At 38.1% G+C, this 20,389-nt stretch overlaps 2 protein-coding genes across 3 annotated transcripts; one reads left to right on the forward strand and one right to left on the reverse strand.

Moving 5' to 3' along the window:
* Positions 1 to 2,639: 2,639 nt before the first annotated feature.
* Positions 2,640 to 20,031, reverse strand: Snx27 (sorting nexin 27). 2 transcript variants are annotated; one of them, XM_017153696.3, is made up of 6 exons: positions 19,194 to 20,031; positions 8,261 to 8,363; positions 7,692 to 7,774; positions 6,781 to 7,616; positions 5,394 to 5,572; positions 2,640 to 4,897 (listed from the first exon to the last, which is right to left on the reverse strand). In XM_017153696.3, the coding sequence occupies exons 1-6, from the start codon at positions 19,508 to 19,510 to the stop codon at positions 4,829 to 4,831; spliced, it is 1,587 nt and encodes a 528-aa protein (XP_017009185.1). In that variant the 5' UTR covers positions 19,511 to 20,031; the 3' UTR covers positions 2,640 to 4,828. The 2 variants fall into 2 exon arrangements, with proteins under 2 accessions (XP_017009185.1, XP_017009187.1); XM_017153698.3 differs by lacking the exon at positions 19,194 to 20,031 and adding an exon at positions 8,470 to 8,562.
* LOC108065636 (uncharacterized) lies at positions 13,961 to 16,385 on the forward strand. Its single transcript, XM_017153699.3, has 2 exons — positions 13,961 to 15,329; positions 15,881 to 16,385. Exons 1-2 carry the CDS (start codon positions 14,384 to 14,386, stop codon positions 16,327 to 16,329), a joined length of 1,395 nt encoding a protein of 464 aa, XP_017009188.2. The 5' UTR covers positions 13,961 to 14,383; the 3' UTR covers positions 16,330 to 16,385.
* Positions 20,032 to 20,389: the final 358 nt, after the last annotated feature.

Genomic DNA, 20,389 nt, shown 5'->3' on the forward strand with positions numbered 1-20,389 from the left:
ATGGAGAGGGCGAGAGAGGGACAGGGAGAGGAAGAGGCAGAGGGAGTGAGCGGAATACGCGGGCGGATTCGATTGCCATCGCTATTTGCCTTTAATCAGCGCTTATCATCGACCAGCGATAATCGCACACCGACCAAAAAGAGGCAACAATGTACTATATTTAGTAATATTTTTAGAGGTAATAATTATAAGGTTTAAACATAGAGCTAAAACATAAGTTATATTATCAAAGGCTTTTTAATAACTGAGATGAGGTAGCTAAGATTTTTCCGTAAAAATTTTCATACATACATATAGTATGTAGGTAAAGTATCGAAATAATTGTGAAAAATGTAGAATGTTAGTAGTACATTACACAATTGGTTTCGAAAGAATTAGAAAAAATATCGTATACTTACGAAATCGAAAATATAATATATTATATTATACATATTATGTATAGGTTGACTATAATTGTCACAATTATTTAAAAAAAATTCCAACTATCTTTTCTCAGTTATTAAAACAAGTCTTTGGATTATTTAGTTTTTCTAGAACCTCAGTTTTGAAACAAGAAATAAGTATACAAAATGGTATTTTAACAATTTTCCAAATTCTTTGATTTCAAATCTGATTTTTCAGTGTATGTATTTTTAATCGTAGTGCACTGGTTACGCAGATATAGCTGATCCGCCCCCCAACTCCCCCCTCGGGGACACCTTTTCGCAACTGCTGTTTGAACTCGACGACTGTGTTGTCCTATTGATTCAGTTAATTAAATTCGCTTTCTTAACCATAAGCCCATTTCGTGGATCGCATTTGTTTGCCCAGCTAATTAGGCGGTAATCTCTCGCTCTCTCCCGCAAAATTCTCGACCTTGTTTCAGCAATAAGCGTAAACGAAATATAAAAAAAAAATCAAACACTAAAATTAATCAACTGACAAAGTCAAGAGCCAAACTCGTTCGTCGGCCGATCCGATCGATTGAATCGAGCGGCGGCAACGAGCGGTTTTTAATAATTACATGTGTTACCTGATAAGGTAAACAAAACCAACCCACTCACCCACATCCATACACCCCCGCCCCCTTTCCCATAGGCACATCCCCTGCTCGGAATAATAATCTCACGGGGCCCGGAATGGTACAACTAATTCGCAATATTGTTTAACAAATTACACTCATAAATTCTCTCGAAGTGGGCAAATATTTGACGATTGAGCTATATTTATGATCAACGCAACAAAAAAGGGAAGAAGAGGAGATGGCAGAGGTACTGGAATATCTGGAAAAGTTAACGCTTCCGGTAAAATATCAGGAAATGTGAAGTTTTCATTTTAAGTATCATATATCAAACATTATTTAATACTATACATTTTTTGAATTTTTTTTATCTGTGTACTAATTTTTATTTCACTAATATATTAAAAATTAAAGAAACAGCCTTAAATTAATATTTATAATATTTGTTTTTGTTTTCTTTTTATTATCAGAGGTGTTTATTATTTTTTGAATTGAAATTTAATTTTTAAAAATCTATGCTATGTTTAATAGCCAATGAGCACTGTACCCAAACAACGTACGTAAACAATCAGACAGAATCACATATTCGAGCCGGTAATAAAACGATTTAGTGAAACAAAAAAACCGGCATAACCATTCAGCTTTTACAGCTCCTGATAAAAGCCACTACAGTCGGGTTAAAAATAAGTACCCAATGGGTCAAATCTTTCAGAGAAATGTATGCTTTCTTTAAGGGTCTCTCGTAGTTTGGGGTAACTTCTCTGAAAAATTCAAAAAATTTACATTTTGATATAGAAGCCAAAAAAAAATGTATGGAAAAAATGCATAACGTGAGACTCGTTTAACTAATTTGGATGCAACTTTCACATAAAAATCAATAGGACCAAATATATATTTAATATAAGAATATTTAATAAACAATTTTAACATTTTTTTACGAAAAGCGTCTTTAAATTTAACCTCTAAAAGAGAGCGTTGAATTTAAAAATTAACTTTTAAAAGATGGGCTCCCTAATGCAATAAAATATATTTGAATTATAATATTTATCTTTTATTAAGAGGTTTCATTGTTTCACGTGAAAAGGCACTAGGCTAACACTCTACCAACAGATGTAAGCGAATTGCAAAAATCCACTTCGATTGCGAATTAATAAACACTTATTCGCCTCGTTATAATGCCATGAAGCGATGCCCGAGTTGAGAATTATTGAAACCAGATAATTGAAATGCAGCTCGCGATTCAAAGTCACCATCAAAGTTGGTCAACTCTCGAAAAGTGTGCGAATATTTTCAATAAGTTTGAATTATTTTTATATTTGGCACTTACAGCCTTTACGGTGAATTTTCGATGATTTCATTGGTTTTTTGCCACAATTTCTTAGGTAGATTTGTAGATATATTTATGTAATCTGTAAAAAAGAACCAGCCAAATACAAACCAGGATCTGCCATAAGCCATCAATTAAATCCTAGAAAATGTTTGCTATTCTTCTGCAGACTATGTAAAATTAAGTTCTTTAAATTAAGTTATGAAAAAGTATTTAATTACTTTTTGTTTAATCAAAATAATCTTAGATTTTACATAGTCTTTTTACTATCGATTTGAAACACCGCCGCCGCACAAGATATTCTTTAAGTAATTTTGAAAAGGGGAAAAATGCAATTTGTTTTTATTATTTTTGTTTTCAATAAATTTGTTAAATTTGTTCATTTAGTTTAGTTGTACACTTAAACATTTGATGAATTTTCCAGTTCTTATACGCTTTTATTTTTATTTGTATTTTTAATTTGTCGTTTTGCTTATTTGTTGCCGCGTTTTGGTTGCCGTATTAAATGTGTAAGAAAACATCGATAATTATTTTCGTATTTATTTTTGGGAATGTATCTTTTTGTTAGCGTATATATTTTTTCGATATACTTCGCTTCTAGCTGTCATCGCGGTCCCCGAGACGCCCAACATCTTTTTTCGTTTTGCTCAACAGTCACGTGACACAGAAACGGAAACAATAATCAATAAATAAATAACGACAGAGCGGAGTTAGTTGTATAGTATTATTAATTATTATATGGAATACACACAAATCTAAAGTAAGCGCTTGCTACATGTAAATGGCCAAAAAGAGACAAACAAAAAAAAAGGCTAAATAAGAGTAAACATAATTTTAAATTCACATTATCGTAGAACTATATAACTAAACATAATAAATACATTACGTAGACTACGCACATTGAGAGATTAACAAATCCAATACAGATACGAAAGAGATATGGAATCCATTAAATAATATAATCGTAATAAAATTAATTGTAATAATTGTGTAAATTGTAAATATCACAAGCAGACGTCACTTGCATCGTTGATAAATGTATGCCTATATGCCATTCTATAAGTATGCGGGTGTGTAATTATGTTCTGCCTTAATTCGTGTGAAAATGTTTGTGGTTTTTTTGTGATTTTTGTGGGTTTTTCGACGTGAAAGAAAGCTCGGTTTTCCACCGCCATTTTTGCTATTTGTGTTATGTCGCTCTATCTCTCTCTCTTTCTTTTGCCCGCCTGCCGTCTCTGTCTAGGTTAATTTTTGAGTTCGGTTTTGAGTTTTGCTGAGTTTTGAGTCTCGTTTTCGCATTTGTTCAATAACTATTAACGTTACCTTAAATTTAACTAACAATTTCTATAGAAAGTTTTCTGTTTTTCGTTTTCGAATGAGTACAATATTTTCAACATTTCATCGCTTTAGTTTTTAGTTATCTGTTAAGTTTATATTGTTTCGTTTAGCATTTGCATTTGCTTGTTGCCAACCCGCTTTTCTATTTCGTTCACTCTTGGCTGACTTTCTGATTCTGATTTCGGTTGCGTTCAGTTGAGTTTGTTTCTAGGCCTTCCTACGTAGTACGTACATACAAATAAATAAATGATCAATGCTTCTCGATGTGTTTGCTAAACATTTATGTATATGTATATATATATGATGTATGTATATTTGTGTATAATTAAAATTGACTTTTTACAATTTACTCTTCATAGATTTTTCCTTTTAGCCGCTGCCTTTTTCCTATGAGCAAAATATACAAACAAAAACGGAACAAAGGGTATTTGGAGAATTATGAATTAAATATTACGCTGAGGTTGGCTTAAATATATTCTTCTATATATTTTTTCCTTTTTCTTTATAATGTATGCGTGTCTGTGAGTTATGTGTATATATATATATATTTATAATTTTATATATATATATATATATTGTATAATGAGAATCGTCGGTTCTGCTTGATCTAAATTGGTGCCTGTGTTTTTGCTCTATGTGCTAAGTGCCGAAAACATTTGAAACATTTTTGTTGCTGCTGTTAACATTTTCCAACTCCAACTCCATCCCATCCGCATCCCAAATTGGAGCGCCGAGAGCCAAGGCGATTGCAATTGCTTGTCAATGTACAAATTATATAAATGTAATATATATATATCAGTGCCAAATATACTTTACAATATATATGGGTGAGGCTTTAGACTTTGGGTGCAGCAGTGGGCAAGAGCACGAATCTGAGTCCACAGATTCCGGAGCCCTCGAACTGAGCTGCCGGATTATGGCAAGCTAACCGAAGGAGGTGTGGATGTGGTGTGGGTTTAGAAGCGGAGAGGTCAACGAATGGTTCACCCGCCGACCCACTAACGAACAATGTGCAATGCCTCGGCCCGCCTGGTGATGTTCGGTATGGTACTGGGTTGTTTTATCTGTGCTTCCTGCCGTCGACGCCGCCTTTGCTGCTCCTTCTCCTGCTCCACTGGCTCCCTCTGCTCCTCCTTCTCCCTCTGCAGCGCCTTTCGCCTTCCCTAGTCGCCGCTGTCGTCCCATTTTCGCTCCTCCATGATGCGATCAAAGCAGTCCGCAAGGAATGCATGCTGCAGGATGGAAGACAATATTAATTAAATGCATTTCATTTGGGTGTGTGGCATGGATTTGTGGTTTATATAGTGCGCAGCTGACCTCTTCACTAATCAACAACCCTGCAATTAGATAAAGCCACATTTGTCTATGGAATGTGACTGTGTGTTCGATGCCACATAAAATTAATTATCTGCATTTGTAATTAACCCAAAATACTCATTGTCTAATTGTATTTATGTGGCTAAGACGTTTTGATTTGCTTATTTTGAAGGCAATTAGATTTTATGTTAATAAGAAATACTTTTAGAGAAGGTCTGGGCTTATTGTTAATAATCATTAAAGCCACAATAATCTTATTTTAAAACAATTAGCTTTCATATTAATAAGAAATACTTTTAGAAAAGGTCTCGGCCTATAAATATAAATAAATAACCTTTAAAGCCACGAAAAAGGGTTTAAATCTAGAGTCAAGCTGCGCACTATATTCGAGTTTTTAACGATCCGACATACATATGGCGTGTAGACTTTAACCCAACGCGCTGGCTTATCTGGACGATTGTACTGAAAGCAGAATGACATGGACTCCTCGTCGCTCTCGGAGCGCGTGATGCTATCCCAGGTCAGCTCGACCATTTGCGCCTCCAGCGAGCCATCCTCACGGCAGGCGTGCAGCCGAAAGCTCTTCATGCCTGTCAAGAAATCAGAGTTATTAAGAGTGAAGGCTGTAATTAATTAAACGGGGCAACGAAAACCACTTAAAAAGGCATTTTTAAATTTCGGTCCTAAATCCCTAGGCTCACAAAAGAGTTTATAAAATCGTATAGTCGATTTCTGGCATTCCAAAGACCACAATCATCAATTTTTATGTGTTTTCGAGCCTTATCTTGAATAGTTTTATGAACATAAATACATTAGGGAGAGAAATGGCCTGTTAACTTTAAGGAACAAATTTTCAATAATTGTTGCCTTATCTCGAATATTTATTATACGAATTTATGGGCGTTTCAAGGTTATGAAATTTAATTCAATTATTTCATATGAAATGGAGCCTTATCTTGAATATTTTTCATAAGAATTTTTTACAGATTTGTTGAGTCTTTAAATTTGGTGAACAAATTTTTAATATCGAATATTTATTTTACGAATTTATAGACGTTTCAAGGTTGTGCAATTTAATTTAGTTATTTTATATGAAATGGAGCCTTATCTTGAATATTTTTCATAATAATTTATTACAAATTTGTTGAGCATCAAAATTAGCCTGTTAAATTTAAGGAACGAATTTTCAATAGATATCTCGATTATTTATTATGCGAATAAATGAGCGTTTCAAGGTTGTGAAAATTAATTTAAATTCACTATGAAATTGAGCCTTATCTTATTTTTCATAAGAATTTATTACAGATTTGTTGAGCCCTTTAAATTTAATTTTAATTTATATCTCGAATATTTATTATACGAATTAATGGACGTTTCAAGGCTGTGAAATTAAATTTAAATTCACTATGAAATGGAGCCTTATCTTCAATATTTTTCATAAGAATTTATTACAGATTTGTTGAGCCTTTAAATTTAATTTTAATTTATATCTTGAATATTTATTTTACGAATTTATGGGCGATTCTAGGTTGTGAAATTTAATTTAAATTCCCTATAAAATGGAGCCCAATCTTGAATATCTTTCATAAGAGTTTATTAAAAATTTGTTGAGCATTAAAATTAGCCTGTTAAATTTAAGGAACAAATTTTCAATAGATATCTCGAATTTATGGACGTTTTAATTAAATTCACTATAAAAGGAGCCTTATCTTGAATATTTTTCATACGAATTTTTTAAAAATATGTGTAGCCTTTCAAAATGGTTTCGATTAAACAATAAAGTCCAGAAATCACTCACCCACGGCGGGCACCACGTGTCCCTCCTTGCGACTATCACAGGAGCAGTGGGGGAAGACAACGTCCCCGTATCCTGGCAGTGTGCGGGCCAAAGCCAGATAGTCGCCGGCCTTCTTGGCGTCCTGCAGCGCCTTCAGCTCGTACAGGCGGCCATCGGCCCGGATGTTGCCGCGATTCACCTCGTCGACCGCCTGATAGAAGACAAACCGGCCAGCCTGTTCGCCGTCCGGCAGCGTCAGCTCCTTGGCCACCGAGAAGAGCCAGCGGCGGACGCACAGGCAGGTGGACGAGGCGGTACTGTAGTTCTGCACGTACAACTGATGCGGAATCTCGTGCGGCTGCAGCTTCCGCTCGAAGTTGTACTCGACTATTTCGAACAGGTAGAAATACTGCTGCGTGTAGGCGGTGAGATTGGCGCGCTGCACCAGAATCTCCCACACCACCTGGGCATTGGAGGACTTCTTCACCGACACGGTGCTCACCTCGTGATCGGGCAGCATCACCTTGATGTCCACCGGCGAGGCGGATATATCGTCCTCGGTGTCGGTGAGGAAATCCTGCACAGCATCGCTTTCGGCAATCACCCGCACCGCGCACACCTTCTCCAGATATTGCTCCAGACCGCGGCGCCGCGTGTCCAGCTGCTGTTCGCTCAGCTGGAAGGGCCATTTGCCGGGCAGCTTGGGGAAGTTGAAGCCGGAGAACTCCTTGCGCAGCAGCGAGTGCAGGTTGGCGAACTCCCGATAGCGACGCGAGCACAGCTGCCTGCCGGCCATGTGTATATTGAAGACGATGTACCGCTCGCCATTCCGGTTCACGATCCCATAGTCGGGTATGCTAAAAAATACAAAATTTAATTAAAATTATTAAATATTCTTCTGGGTTAATTTCCTGTGTGGCGGGGGAACTCACCTAATGGGCAGCGAGCGTTTGTCCGAGTAATCAATGTAGGAGTAGCCGCTCTGATCCTCCTGCGGCTCCAGTCGATCGGCCTCCTAAAAATAGATATAAAGAGATTCAAATGGAATTAATACATATTACAAATGGAAATATTTTTTACTATTTTTTGTATATCCACAGATATTTTATTAGTGTAAGAATAGAGACTTTATCGGAAAGTAGACAAAATATAAATATATTTGACAAGCATAAAAACCCTTCTTCCAAAGAATATTTGTATATTTATTTTAAGTAGATAAATATAGAATAAATCGAAAAGACAATATTCTTTAAATTATTTTTACGTTTTTTTAATACTTTTGTATTTTTTTAATAATTATAGTAAAAAATTCAGCATTAAAATATTTGTTTATTTTTATATAACCAAGATTAATATAGGTTTAAATGTAATTACTGTATATTTACTTTATAAATATTTTATTATGTTTTTAAATATCCTTTTATATTTTATTTTCAATAATTATAGTAAAATCATAGATTTCATCGTATTCCAAAGGATATATATCTATATTTTCACTCACCTGCTGTGTCACCGATATCACCGTCAGGGTTAGGCAGTCACCGCCGGATTTGATCAGATCCACGACCTGTTTGTGTGTGGCTCCCTCCACGCTGACGCCATTTCTGCAAGAGAATAGAGAGAAGCATTAAGATGTAATTCTTTACAAATTGATATTACATTATAATAGGATATAATAATATTAATATTGGATCTTTAGCTTAAACCAACCGAAGACAGCGTTTCTCCAAAGCTGTCAACTGGGCAAACTGAACGGAATGAAAAGGCAACATTTTGCCGGGAATTAAAAACCAAGAATGGAATCAATTCTGAACGATCGTCGCAGGCGAATTAAAGGCGTTGCCATCGACCACAGATCAATTTAAGCGAAAATAATAACAGTGGGAGCCCGGCAGAGATAGCGTCGATAATGGATGCATTGACATCGGTGCAGCGTTGATAAGACGACGACTCTGGACTCGATTCGATTCGTTTTGATTCGGGTCAAGTTGGAACCACGTATCGTATCTATCTAGGATCGAAGCTCTCGACTGAACCTGAAGGTTGGACAGGCAGAGAAAAAGATAGGGAAAGCAAATTGAATTTAATAAACTCATTTTAGTAATACAATTAATGTTGGTACACCAACAAAAACAACTTTATATGAAACGATGATCGATTTGATATTATGTGGTATCAATTTTTACTAGATAATCTCGAAATGTAAGCATCATTTCGAATTTCGCAAGTGTGGTATCTCCCTCCCACTCATGTAACTTTAAGCACTATTGCGCTCTATTTCGAATTGAGAGAATAAATATAAATACCAGAAATATATCATGCTCATATCGACTTGATCCCGTTTTTTTTTTTATATATAGTCCAAGTCTCCTATTTAACTAAATTATAGAACAGAGTGGAGAAATATTCATTGCATTGCCCACAGAGAGTACAAGAAAATCAATTGAATTAAGTGGGTGCCTGGAGAATGAAATTGGAACGACAACAAGTAGCAAAAATGTTATTTACACGACCAAGAATCATATTAAGTGAAATCAAGTTGATAGCAATAAAAAGGGAACAACGAATGGCCTTTGATAAGCGCAAAGTATCCAACAGCCCACACCCACTTTCACATTCACATCCACAACACCCACATCCACATCCATTCATCGAGTTCCTCCACTTTGCCGGTGGAGTCTTTGTCGTCGTCTTTCCGGTTTGCAATTTGCCATCCGTGCCATCCGAGAGTAAGTAAAAAAGTAAAGTAAATAAAATACAAATAAATAAATAAATCGCCACAATGTGACGCACTGTGGAGGAACGCTTGAAAAGCTCCAGAGGGCCTTGCAGCGTGACTCACATGGCGACATGTCAGAAATCAGAAATCCAGGAATCAGAAATCCAGAAATCAGGCATACCATAATACTGGATGGATACCATCTCGTATAATGGCCGATAAAGTGGTTGTTTGGGGAAGTGGAGGAGGTGGCGATTCAGTGCAGGAGACAGGCGCAGACAGCTGAAAGCCTGAAACTGAATCTGAATCTGCAACTTAAGCCAAGACAAGACAAGACGAGACTCTACTCCACTCCGGAAACCTGTTTCCCAGCCAGCCACTCGGTAAAAATAGTTAAAAAAGCGAAAAACAAATACAGATACAAGGCAGCCAAGACAAAAGCTAAACAAAAACAACAGCAACCACAACAACATCGAGAGAGAAACACAAAGCTATCTATGCATTTATTTATAGGCGAATGCAAATGCCTTTCCCTCTTAATTGTGTCCGACAATATGCGGCGAATGTTTTCTTGTTTAACGAGAGAGACTATATCATTTTTCCCCGATTGTTGGAGTTTTAATTTGCGGCATTTGAGCTATCTTAAACTGCATATTTGCGGGTGTGAATAAAGCTAAAGTGTAGACGGGCGAAAAAAAGAGGAGGCCGAGAAAAGCTTGTAAATTGGCGCACAGTGGGACAAGTGGGGCGCTGCACAGTGGGGCGGCCACCCACAGAATGGGACATGTGAAACAACATCTGGGGGCGTTATTACTACCAGCTCCTGAGGGCATTCTCATATCGATTGATATTTACTTGGCCCACGAGAACATTTTTAATTGTTTCAACAGGGTGAAAAGCAAAGGGAAAAATAAATAAATCATTTCCAGTCATAATTAATTTGTAGCTAGGATTTTGAACTTGATGTTGTTCTTGAATATTTATGATTTAAATTAATTACATTTATTAACTTTTTTTTTCAACCTTTTTTAGGAGATTTTAAAAGTGAAATACAAATTACTAAAAAAAAAAAATGTAATATTGATATCAAGTATGTTTCTCCTTAAAAACATCGGAATTATCGAATCGAAAATCGAAAATATCGATAATTTTCCAGCTCTACTTTTTACAAGGTATCACGAAAGTTGATAGGCCAAAAAGCAACTGTCTTGGGCAAATACTAATGCGATTTCTATATTCATTTCGGTCAATGTTTATTCGCGATTTGTGTGCTTTCCTCCAGCACTAATTGGACATGGTAATGCGACTGTGCGGTGGCATATATAGTATGGGATATGGCAATATGGGGTATGGGCCATTTACGGGGAATGCAATTGTTTAAGCTGAGCAAATCGAATAAATATTTGCCAGACACGACGAACAAATAATAAAATCGAAGAAAATGTTTATACAAAGACTTTTAATAGTTGCGGCCGAGATGAAAATATAATTCGCACATATATAGGCTATATAGAGTGGATTTAAATATCTAAAAATATGCCGAGAAATGTGGAGAGCAAATACAATATATATCTGTATCTATCTGTAGGCGAATGAATATCCCAACCCATCCCCCTGGATTCGCAATCAGCGAACAAAGCTGGCTGCAGTCTGCAATCGATGTTTATATTTAATTTACCTTGGACATCACGTACTCTCGCTACTTGCAAGTGAAATGTAATTCCATTAACGGGAATGGAAATCGAAAATTAATTAAGCCCGAACAGGAATCCGTTGGAGGACTTGACATGAGTGCTTAACAAGTGTCCTTCCATTGCTTAATACTCGTTTTCTGTTTCTGTTTGATGTGTTTTTCTCCACCACTTCCCCCCTTAAATTGAACTCGAAATCGTTCCCGTCCCCCGTTTCCCTTTCCCATTTTTCCCCCGTCATGTTTATTTCTGGCTTAGTTTAGTCCGAATGAAACCGAAAAGTGAAACCTGAAAACATGAAAACCTGAAACCGCCACCGAACTCTAGGAAATGCGGAAATGTGGGCCAGCCAGAGCCAGGCATCCAAGCCGAAACAACAAAAATAACAACCAAAGCAACGACGACCACATCGACATCGCACTCCCCATCCCATCCAATCCAAGTCCATCCAGTGACGTAAATCTATTGATTATTGTCGGGGCATATGCCACAAACCAACAGCAACAACAACAACAATGGTAACAACATTGACACAGAACCAAACCGCAAACACAAATTCGTGGCAGCATAAAAAAAAACATGCAGGACGACTTGAAGGCAAAGGCCTCGATTAAACAATACCCAATATAAAATATTACATTTATTTTGGGAAATAAAAAAATGTCTTCTTTTTCAAAAAGACTTTGTTGTTATATCCTACGAATAATTCTTGAATTTCGGTTTTGTATTTAAGTTTCATATGTCAAACCGTATTCTCTGCACTTTCAACCTCCGGTAAAAAATTCTCCACTTTTATAGTTATAGTTAGATAAGTTTAAGAGGCTTGTGATTTATTTTTCTATTATTTTGCTTTATTTATAACTACTATTTATTCCCGAATTTTGGTTTTTGAGTTCAGATTTCTATGGCATACCATATTGTCTGCAGTTTAAACCTCTAGGAAAAAAATACTCCTATTTTATAGGTACACTTTAATAAGTCTTGTTTAACCCCCACACTCGTGGGTAGCACACAAGTTCAAATAAATTGTAAAAATGCAGTAACTCGAGCTCCTTCTAGGTGGATCAGTTCATATGGTTCGGCTACAAATCAGCTAATGACCCTTCAATAACTCAAGCCATATGCCACAAAAACATTCGACCAAGTTTGAGTTGGGAAATTGTCTGCCACTTGCGTGTTTAAAGGCTTCTTAACACTCAATTTAGTTTTTAGCCCGACAAGATGAACTTTAAATTGTTTGCTTAAACTTGTACATACGAAAAACGTATGTACTACGTAGTACGTACATATTTGCGAAGGGAAAATACCTTGGGAGTAATAGGATGAAAGCGCAGGAGTTGGAAAAAAAAGCGTACAGATAAAAGAGGGGGAAAAAAGTGAAGGAAATTTCCGGCTCAAGATGCAATTGTTCCTCTTGGTTTCAATCAAGTTTCTTTTTTTTTTTATTGTTTGCAATACCTGCAAAGTTGTTCTCGGTATTCTTTGGTTGGAATTTTTTCGTGTATCTTGATATACACTGGAAGAAATGCTGTACAGGTTGGTTATATCTTGTAAGTAGGTTTTTTTTTCTTTTTAACAAAATTTTATCTTTTTTTTAAATTTTTAATTTGTATAAATGTCACGTATTTTCCCCTACTTTCCAGTTTTATTTTATTGTTTAAATTTTTAAATGCGATTTTTTGCGTTGGCAGGGCTGTTGTAGATTTTTTTAACGACTAAAGCTAAGAAGGCGAAACGAAAGGCAAGCTGAAAATAGTTAATAATCCCCATTGATCGAATCCCACAACCTTAGAACCACCCCACCACCCACGACCTCTCCAACCTCCCAGTCGCAAGTACAATGCCGAGTGCACTGAGAGATGGCCAAGTGCAAGGCGACGTGCACAAAAGATTCAGTTGGAATATACATATGTGGGGGGGGCTCGGTCCTTGGGGTCCTCAATTATGTCATGTATCCCAGAGTATCCGTTCAGTGTCCTGTTTTCATCGAGCGATGTCTCAAAAGGCCGCTCTGAAAGGGTTCGGCTAGTCATCAAACCCTCTTCACGATTAATCCTGAACCCAACGAGGGTCAACGAACCCTCGTTCTTGAACAATGGGACGACAATCAAATACTTGACAAATGCAAGTTCACTTTTGAAGTGCACATATTTGGTTGTCCCATTAAATCAGCCGAAAAGTTCAACAACTTAGTCGAAAACTAAGTAACTGCCTAAGCGACCTAAGTAATTGATGGCCCATTTTCTCGTTGGAATGAATTACGCTTCATGTATGAGTTAATTCAGTCAACAACACAACGAAGTTCTCAACGTAGCATACACAAATTGTCCAAGGAATTTATTTATTCAATTTAAATGGACAACAAAGCATTGCAAAGTGGGGGTGTGAAACTTTCTCCGCTGCAATGTGGGTTAAATTCTCAGGCAAATTGTGTGTTTTCTTTTGCCAAAGTTTATTATTTTTAATTGCCCAATGTGTGTAAAGTGAGGGCAAAAATCAACATTAAATTGATTAGATTACATTTCAAGTTTATTCCGCACCATCAAAGGCAATTAAATTGGACAACAAACAGCTGCTGAATGATGTGAATGAACACTTGGGCAAACGATTAAAGGGACGTATTAATTATAATCACTAAACTGATTGATAAAGTGATCAAATGTATCTCATAATAATTATATTTAATTTTTAATGTAAAGGACCTTTAAAAAAAATACGACATCTTTACAGATTTTGTAAAAGTGTAGATGTCACTTTGTATTGCTTATTTATACCTATCGAAATGTAAAAAAAAATTTTAAAATCGGACCATTCATTAAAAAGTTATGAACAAATAATGCAAGTAATAATTTTCCCACAGATGGCGCCACTTTCAAGCGACTGCTTGCATTGCTGCCTGCATATCTCAATCTCAATATAACGTTCTCTCTTGTATCTCTTTATAATCTAGTTCATTTTCTTTGGGTTTCTAAATTTCCAGAGCCAGTCAGCACTCGAGGAGTGCAATCTTCAGCCCATTTTGGGAGCCACAAAGAAATACCCAATTCGAAAACTTATCCGGACCAATCAGTGCGAACTTGGAACCACCACTTGAGATTCAAATGGCTAATCTAATCGTAGTCCGCAGCCTGCATTATACCACTGGCAACTAGTTCTTTGTCCGCGACAGTTTGTCCGCAACAGTTTGTCCGGCAATTTGAAACCGTTTAGAACGATGGCCGGGAAGCGACGAGACCGAGACCAACTGCCATTCCTTGTGGTTTGTGGCCTACTCATCCTGGGTCTGGCCATTGTCGACTCCCTGGAATGCTATGCCTGCGATTCGGCCGAGGATTCGGAATGCGCCACCCGACCCGGACAGCAGCTGGAGGTGGAGGAGTGTTCCCAGGCCAGCGACGAGTGCGTCACCTCCATATCGGCGGGTCTCACACGACGCGGCTGCCTGGCGCGACTCTATCCCAATGGCTATTGTGCCGCTCCGTGCGACCGATGCAATACGAGCCTGTGCAATCGGCACGTTTATCCCACGGATCGCTTGCGCTGCTATCAGTGCAGCGGATCGGACTGCATCGATGTGACCACTCGACCGCAGTACCTGTTGCCCTGTCCGATTTATCGGGAGGATGATCGCTGCTACACGAACGTAGTCCACTTGTCCAATACCCAGCGCGGCTGTGAGCACACCAATCTACCGACCACCTGTCCGCATGTCTGCTTGAAGTGCAACTACAATGGCTGCAATGTGGAGAAGACAGTCACGGAATCGCGTTGTCTTCAGTGCACCCACAATCGATTGGCTCCGAATCCCGATTGCCTGAGGGATCAGGTGGACAGGGAGGAGGAGGAGCAGCCAAAGTGCTCGCTGGACAACACAACTGTCACACACTGCGTTAACAAGGTGATGTACGGACATCGGGAGAACTGCTACAGCTATCGGAACACCCAAACGGAGGTCCTCCAGCGGGGCTGCTCCACCACAATGGGTTTCTATCCCACCGGCGAGCTGAGCGAATGCCACGGTGAATTCTGCAATGCCAACTGCCAGGATATTGTCTGTGCCGCCTGCAATTCCACCGCGGATCCAAATTGTCGCGGGGGCCGGAATTTGCCAACGGAAAAGTGCGCAGCTGGCACCACGGCCTGCTATTCCTGCGAGCAAGGTTAGGGTGAGTGGGTGGAAAGAAAGACCCCACTGAAACGATAAATAAAATTCCAAACAAAAAGCATCGCTTTAAAGAGTTTTAGTCAGGTGGAAACCAAAATCTGAGTCATTTTTGCAGTTAATATCATCAATTTGGGAGTTATTTTTTGGTAATCTTAGCATTTGAGAAAAAAAAAAAATATATTAAACTATTTTGTAAAGTAAAATAATAAAATAGTTAGAATCATTAATTTGGGATTTCTTTGGCAATTCTAACATTTGGCCAAAAAAAAAAAATTTTAATATTGAACTATTTATTACTATAAAATAGACACCCAAAAAAATGGCAAGTTGAACAGACAGCAAAAACGGTTGGGCAAAGAAATCTAAAATAAGAACCGAAATTCGGAAATAATGTTCAAAACAATTTTAATATCTAAAAATTTAATTTTTTTTCAATTTGTACTTTTGAAAAGTTCTTAATTTACCAGAAATTACTTTATTCCCAAGGCTAACAAATAAAATCTACAACATTCTAGATCCCATATAACGATTCCCCGTTTTTTCCAGATACCTTCCTGCGACGTGGCTGTGCGGATGCCAATTTTGCACCTGCTGCCCTGGGCGACAGTTGCCAGTTGTGTCGTGATGCGGACTCGTGCAATCGCTACTCCGTCCGGAGTTGCTATCGCTGCAATGCCCAGGATCAGGACACGGACTGTGCGGCCATGGACCTGCCCTCGGCGATGACCACCAGTAATTGCTCCAGTCCCACGGAGCTGTGCGTCAGCACGGTGGTCAGTCGGCTGGACGGAATCTATACGGTGCGAGGATGCGAGGGCGAAGTGCCGGAGTGCTCTGCCAACGATCCGTACTGCGTTCGGTGCAACGGAAGTCGGTGCAACGATGCACCAACTCTCTGGCGGCAGACGCAACTCGATTTGGCCACGGATGTGGATAAATTGCCGGATAACTGGTGGTCACTACTGCAGTACTGGTGGTCCAGAAAACTCCGATAATAATCGTCGTAAAATATTATAATAAATATTATAATAAATACTGTACTGATAACTGTTTCGTGGGGCGTGGCAAAGGGGCGGATGTACACGTTTATTGGGTGTAACGCCCCCCAACACAATTACTCTGATAACCAAGCGAACTATTGATCTTTTCATTTATCGATTCTATAAACAAGGAGACTACATTTTTTCGCTTCAAGGTAGCTTATATAGAGGAATCTTACCGAAATTTTGAAATCACTTTTAAAGGCGTCTAAAAGTATGCTTTAATATATTTTAACCCAAAGATGGTGTGGATTTGTAACTAAGGCTTTACCTATTGTAATACTTTGTATCTTATATGTATATTTAAATAGGATTCTTGATTAAAACTTTATAAAGAAGCCATAGATCACATATGTAGGTACCAACATTTCTTAAACTTTCCTTATATATATATATATATATATATATATATATAAATATATATATATAAATATATATATATATATATATATATATATATAAATATATATATATAAATATATATATATATATATATATATATATATATTCATAATGCTAGTCAAATTTTAGCAAATTTGTATGTATTTTATTATCCAGTAAAGTAAAGAAAAGAAATAAATTAACGGGATTTAAGCGCTGGGTTCCAGTTGAAAACTGGTTCGCAAAAGGCGGAAACCAAATGCAAATTTGTTTGCTTTTGCTTTCTGCTTTTTGCTTGCCCTCTGCAGTTTGTGCTTTTTTGTTGCTTTTGCTTTGCTTCTGCTTTTGTTAGCTCACGCGCAGCCGAATTATGTCGTTGTTGTTGTTGTTGTTGTTATTTTCGCTGATAATGAAATGATGGGCACTGCAAATAGCAACAACAACCACAACAAGCCGCATAATAGACAAGCACGCCCCCCGCCACCGCCCCCTTTTGCACGTCACACATTCTGTTTGCAGTTCGGGGAAAAGTGTGGAAAATTTGCGAGTTTTTCGTTGCCGTCGAGCGAAGGTGACGATGATAATTAAGTTGTTGCTGGTCGTCGAGCGACGAAACTTTAGCAAAATTTATTAATTGAATTTCATCCCGAAACGAGTAGATAGATAGTGGGTACTGTAAGCCAGAAAGAGAGAGCGAAACCGCACCCACGTTGAAAATGGAATGAAACTACAAGAGTAACGAAATACAGGGAGTACTTTTTTCAGTAATTTATTCATATAATATAAATAATTAATAATATGTTAAACCAAAGATCCCTTTTTAAAAAAATATTACGATCTATAAAAATATTAAAAGTTACACTGGTTCACTGCGTCGAGTGTTTACTGTAGATGAGTAACGAAATAAAATAAAATGATTGATGGACGGGGACAGCCTTGAAAGTGAAGAAAGGGAAATACGGAGAGAGAGAGGGGGAGGAGGAAAGAGAGAGAGGATGTCCACTGATAACGGGTATCGAAACTAAAATGTCAAAGATGCTAAACAAAAGCTTTTCTAGACAGAGACAGAAAATACTAGCTGAGTGAAAGAAACAATGCAAAATGAAAAAAAAAATAAAATACAAGTGAGCATTTTAATTAGCCTGCATGCGATGGTGTTGGTATGAGTACCTCTTTTGTGGGTGTGTGTGTCATAATATTATGCCATTCAAGAAAACATAACAGCAAAAAAAGAGTGAAGAGAAGAGAGAGGAGAAACTAGGGTTTCAAGTGGGGGAAATTAAATTAGTTATAAAATAATAACCATATGCTTTGTATCAAAAACGAAACCATTTAACAACTCTTTTGGCCATTGATAAATTTCCCTTCTTATCAACATTCCACTGACTCATGTTTCTCCATCGTCGTACTTCCTCATTCCAGTTTCATTTTAACAGGAATTCCTAGAAATCGTCGAATGCCCGATATCTTTTTTCCAGTTGGTATGACATATGACTATATAGGTAAATAACTTGACTTAATCTTATCCTACAAAGAAACTTAGCTAATTTGTATGGGTTATTAGCATTTAAAACGATAGTTATATGAGAAAAAAGTACGAGTATCGTATGAAGACCGGTTTTTGTTTAAATTTATATCCAATAATCCCCATAAAAATAATACTTGTTCAAGTGCTTCACCTTTTTAAAAACTTTTGAGAGCAACCCTCAAAAATGGTTGGATAAATTCAGCAGAACAACAACAGAAGCAACAACCACCTCACCCACCCAAAAAAAACAGCAACATACTGAACACACACACAGTGAAAAGTGTTTATTGATATTCCCGGGCATTTTTGACCCACTACAACTTCACTTCCAACTCCCTCAAAACGTCCCCCTTTGCCACCCAAATAAAGTGGGCGGGGTCAGAGGTTGGACATGCAAGCCCTTCGTGGGGGTTAACTTCACTTACTTAACCCCTGGGCACCCCAAAAACGCCAACACCCTGAGCCCTGCGCTTAAAGAGCTTATTCTTCAGATTGCTCTTTGAATTTTGACAAACTTTTTGCAAGTTTTTTCATTGGCACCAGGGGTTCTGTACTAAAAACTATGCCTAATATGAGCTATAATTTGATAAAGAAAACTATTAAACTAACTTAAAACAAGGAGGCCAACATGTTATAGCATCAAGCAAATATTGCACATTTTCCTAATTGGTCATTTGCAATAACTAGGTAACGAATGAACTTGAAGTTTCAAGGGATCAAGTGAATATTATTTATTTATTTAATGTATGGTAAATTTTTTTAACTAAGGAATATGAAACTTTGCCACAAGTTGTTTTAAGGAGTTTTAGATCGGCTCTACTAACTGGGATTTCGAAATTCCGACATTAAGAGCCCCAAAATTCCCCTTTTTATTCTATAATAATAATAATATTGTATAGATTGTACTTACACCTCCAGAATGCGATCGCCCTTTTTGATGCCCGCCTTCTCGGCTGCTCCATTTTCAAGGACGGCGCTCACGTGCTGAAGGGGGGCGTACAGCTCGCCGTTGATCGAGCGCAGCTGACCCCCCTCGGAAACTTGACCGCGCACATTGAATCCGAATCCCGTTTCCGTTTTGTAAATGGTGACGACACGGGGTCCGTTTGCTGTGGTTACGCCTACGCCTACGCCCATGACGCCCCCTCCTGCCGATGATGCGGACACCACCACTGTGCTGGCGGGGGTTGGGGGTGGGAGGGGGTGGTTCTCGCCAACGATGCTCATTGCGCCGGTCGTTCTTTCTCGCTCGCACTCGCACTCGCACTGGTTCTTCACTCTTCTGCTGCTGCTTCTGCTTCTCCTTCTCCGTCACCTACTCCCTCGCCCCTCTCCTTCGCCACCTTCGTCTTTGTTGTTTGCACAATATCTTTTGTTGTGTTGCGGTTATTTTTCTCTATTTTGCGTAATGTTTTCTGCAACTTCTTTTCGGCACACACCAGCACACACGAGACACACACACACACGCGTATAGAGACCGCCACTCCACTTTTACTTTTACTTCCTCCCCTCCTCTTGGCTCCACCTCCGCTCCACCGAAACTCCTCTTCCTCTTGCGCTCTCCTCGGCTTCGCTGCCTCACCTCACCGCACACACACGCACGCACACACCGAAAAAAATATGTAATTTTGTGTGTTTTTACTTTATTTAACACGTTTCGCGCTGCGCATTTTGTTGCTAGCTTCGCATTCGCTTCTAGCCGTTTTTGCTTTTGGTTTTAGTTTAGTTAGTGGTGCAAAGGTACATCGACGCAGCGGGAATCGATGTTTCGATTGGCGATACTAATCGATGCCGGTATCGATGCTAGGCGATGCATCGATGCTTTGCAAAACATCGGCTCTGGAATTTAAACTTTTTAAAACACAACCGGAAATAGCAAAGAAGTAGAAAAATTTGTTTTACCGTTAATGAAATGGCCAAACTAAATAATTGGCAAGAGAAATGTGTTGTTTTTTTGCCGTTATCAAATTGCCATACTTGACTTACCTTTAAGAAATAATGGTGACTTGGAAATACGGAAAGTGATTGGAATACGTTTTAATAGACAAACTATTTAGTTTAGTAATGTTCCATGCTTTCCGATAATTTTTTAAATATTATAGTCCC

The sequence above is a fragment of the Drosophila takahashii genome, chromosome X, assembly GCF_030179915.1.
Source record: "Drosophila takahashii strain IR98-3 E-12201 chromosome X, DtakHiC1v2, whole genome shotgun sequence".
Taxonomy (NCBI): Eukaryota; Metazoa; Arthropoda; class Insecta; order Diptera; family Drosophilidae; genus Drosophila; species Drosophila takahashii.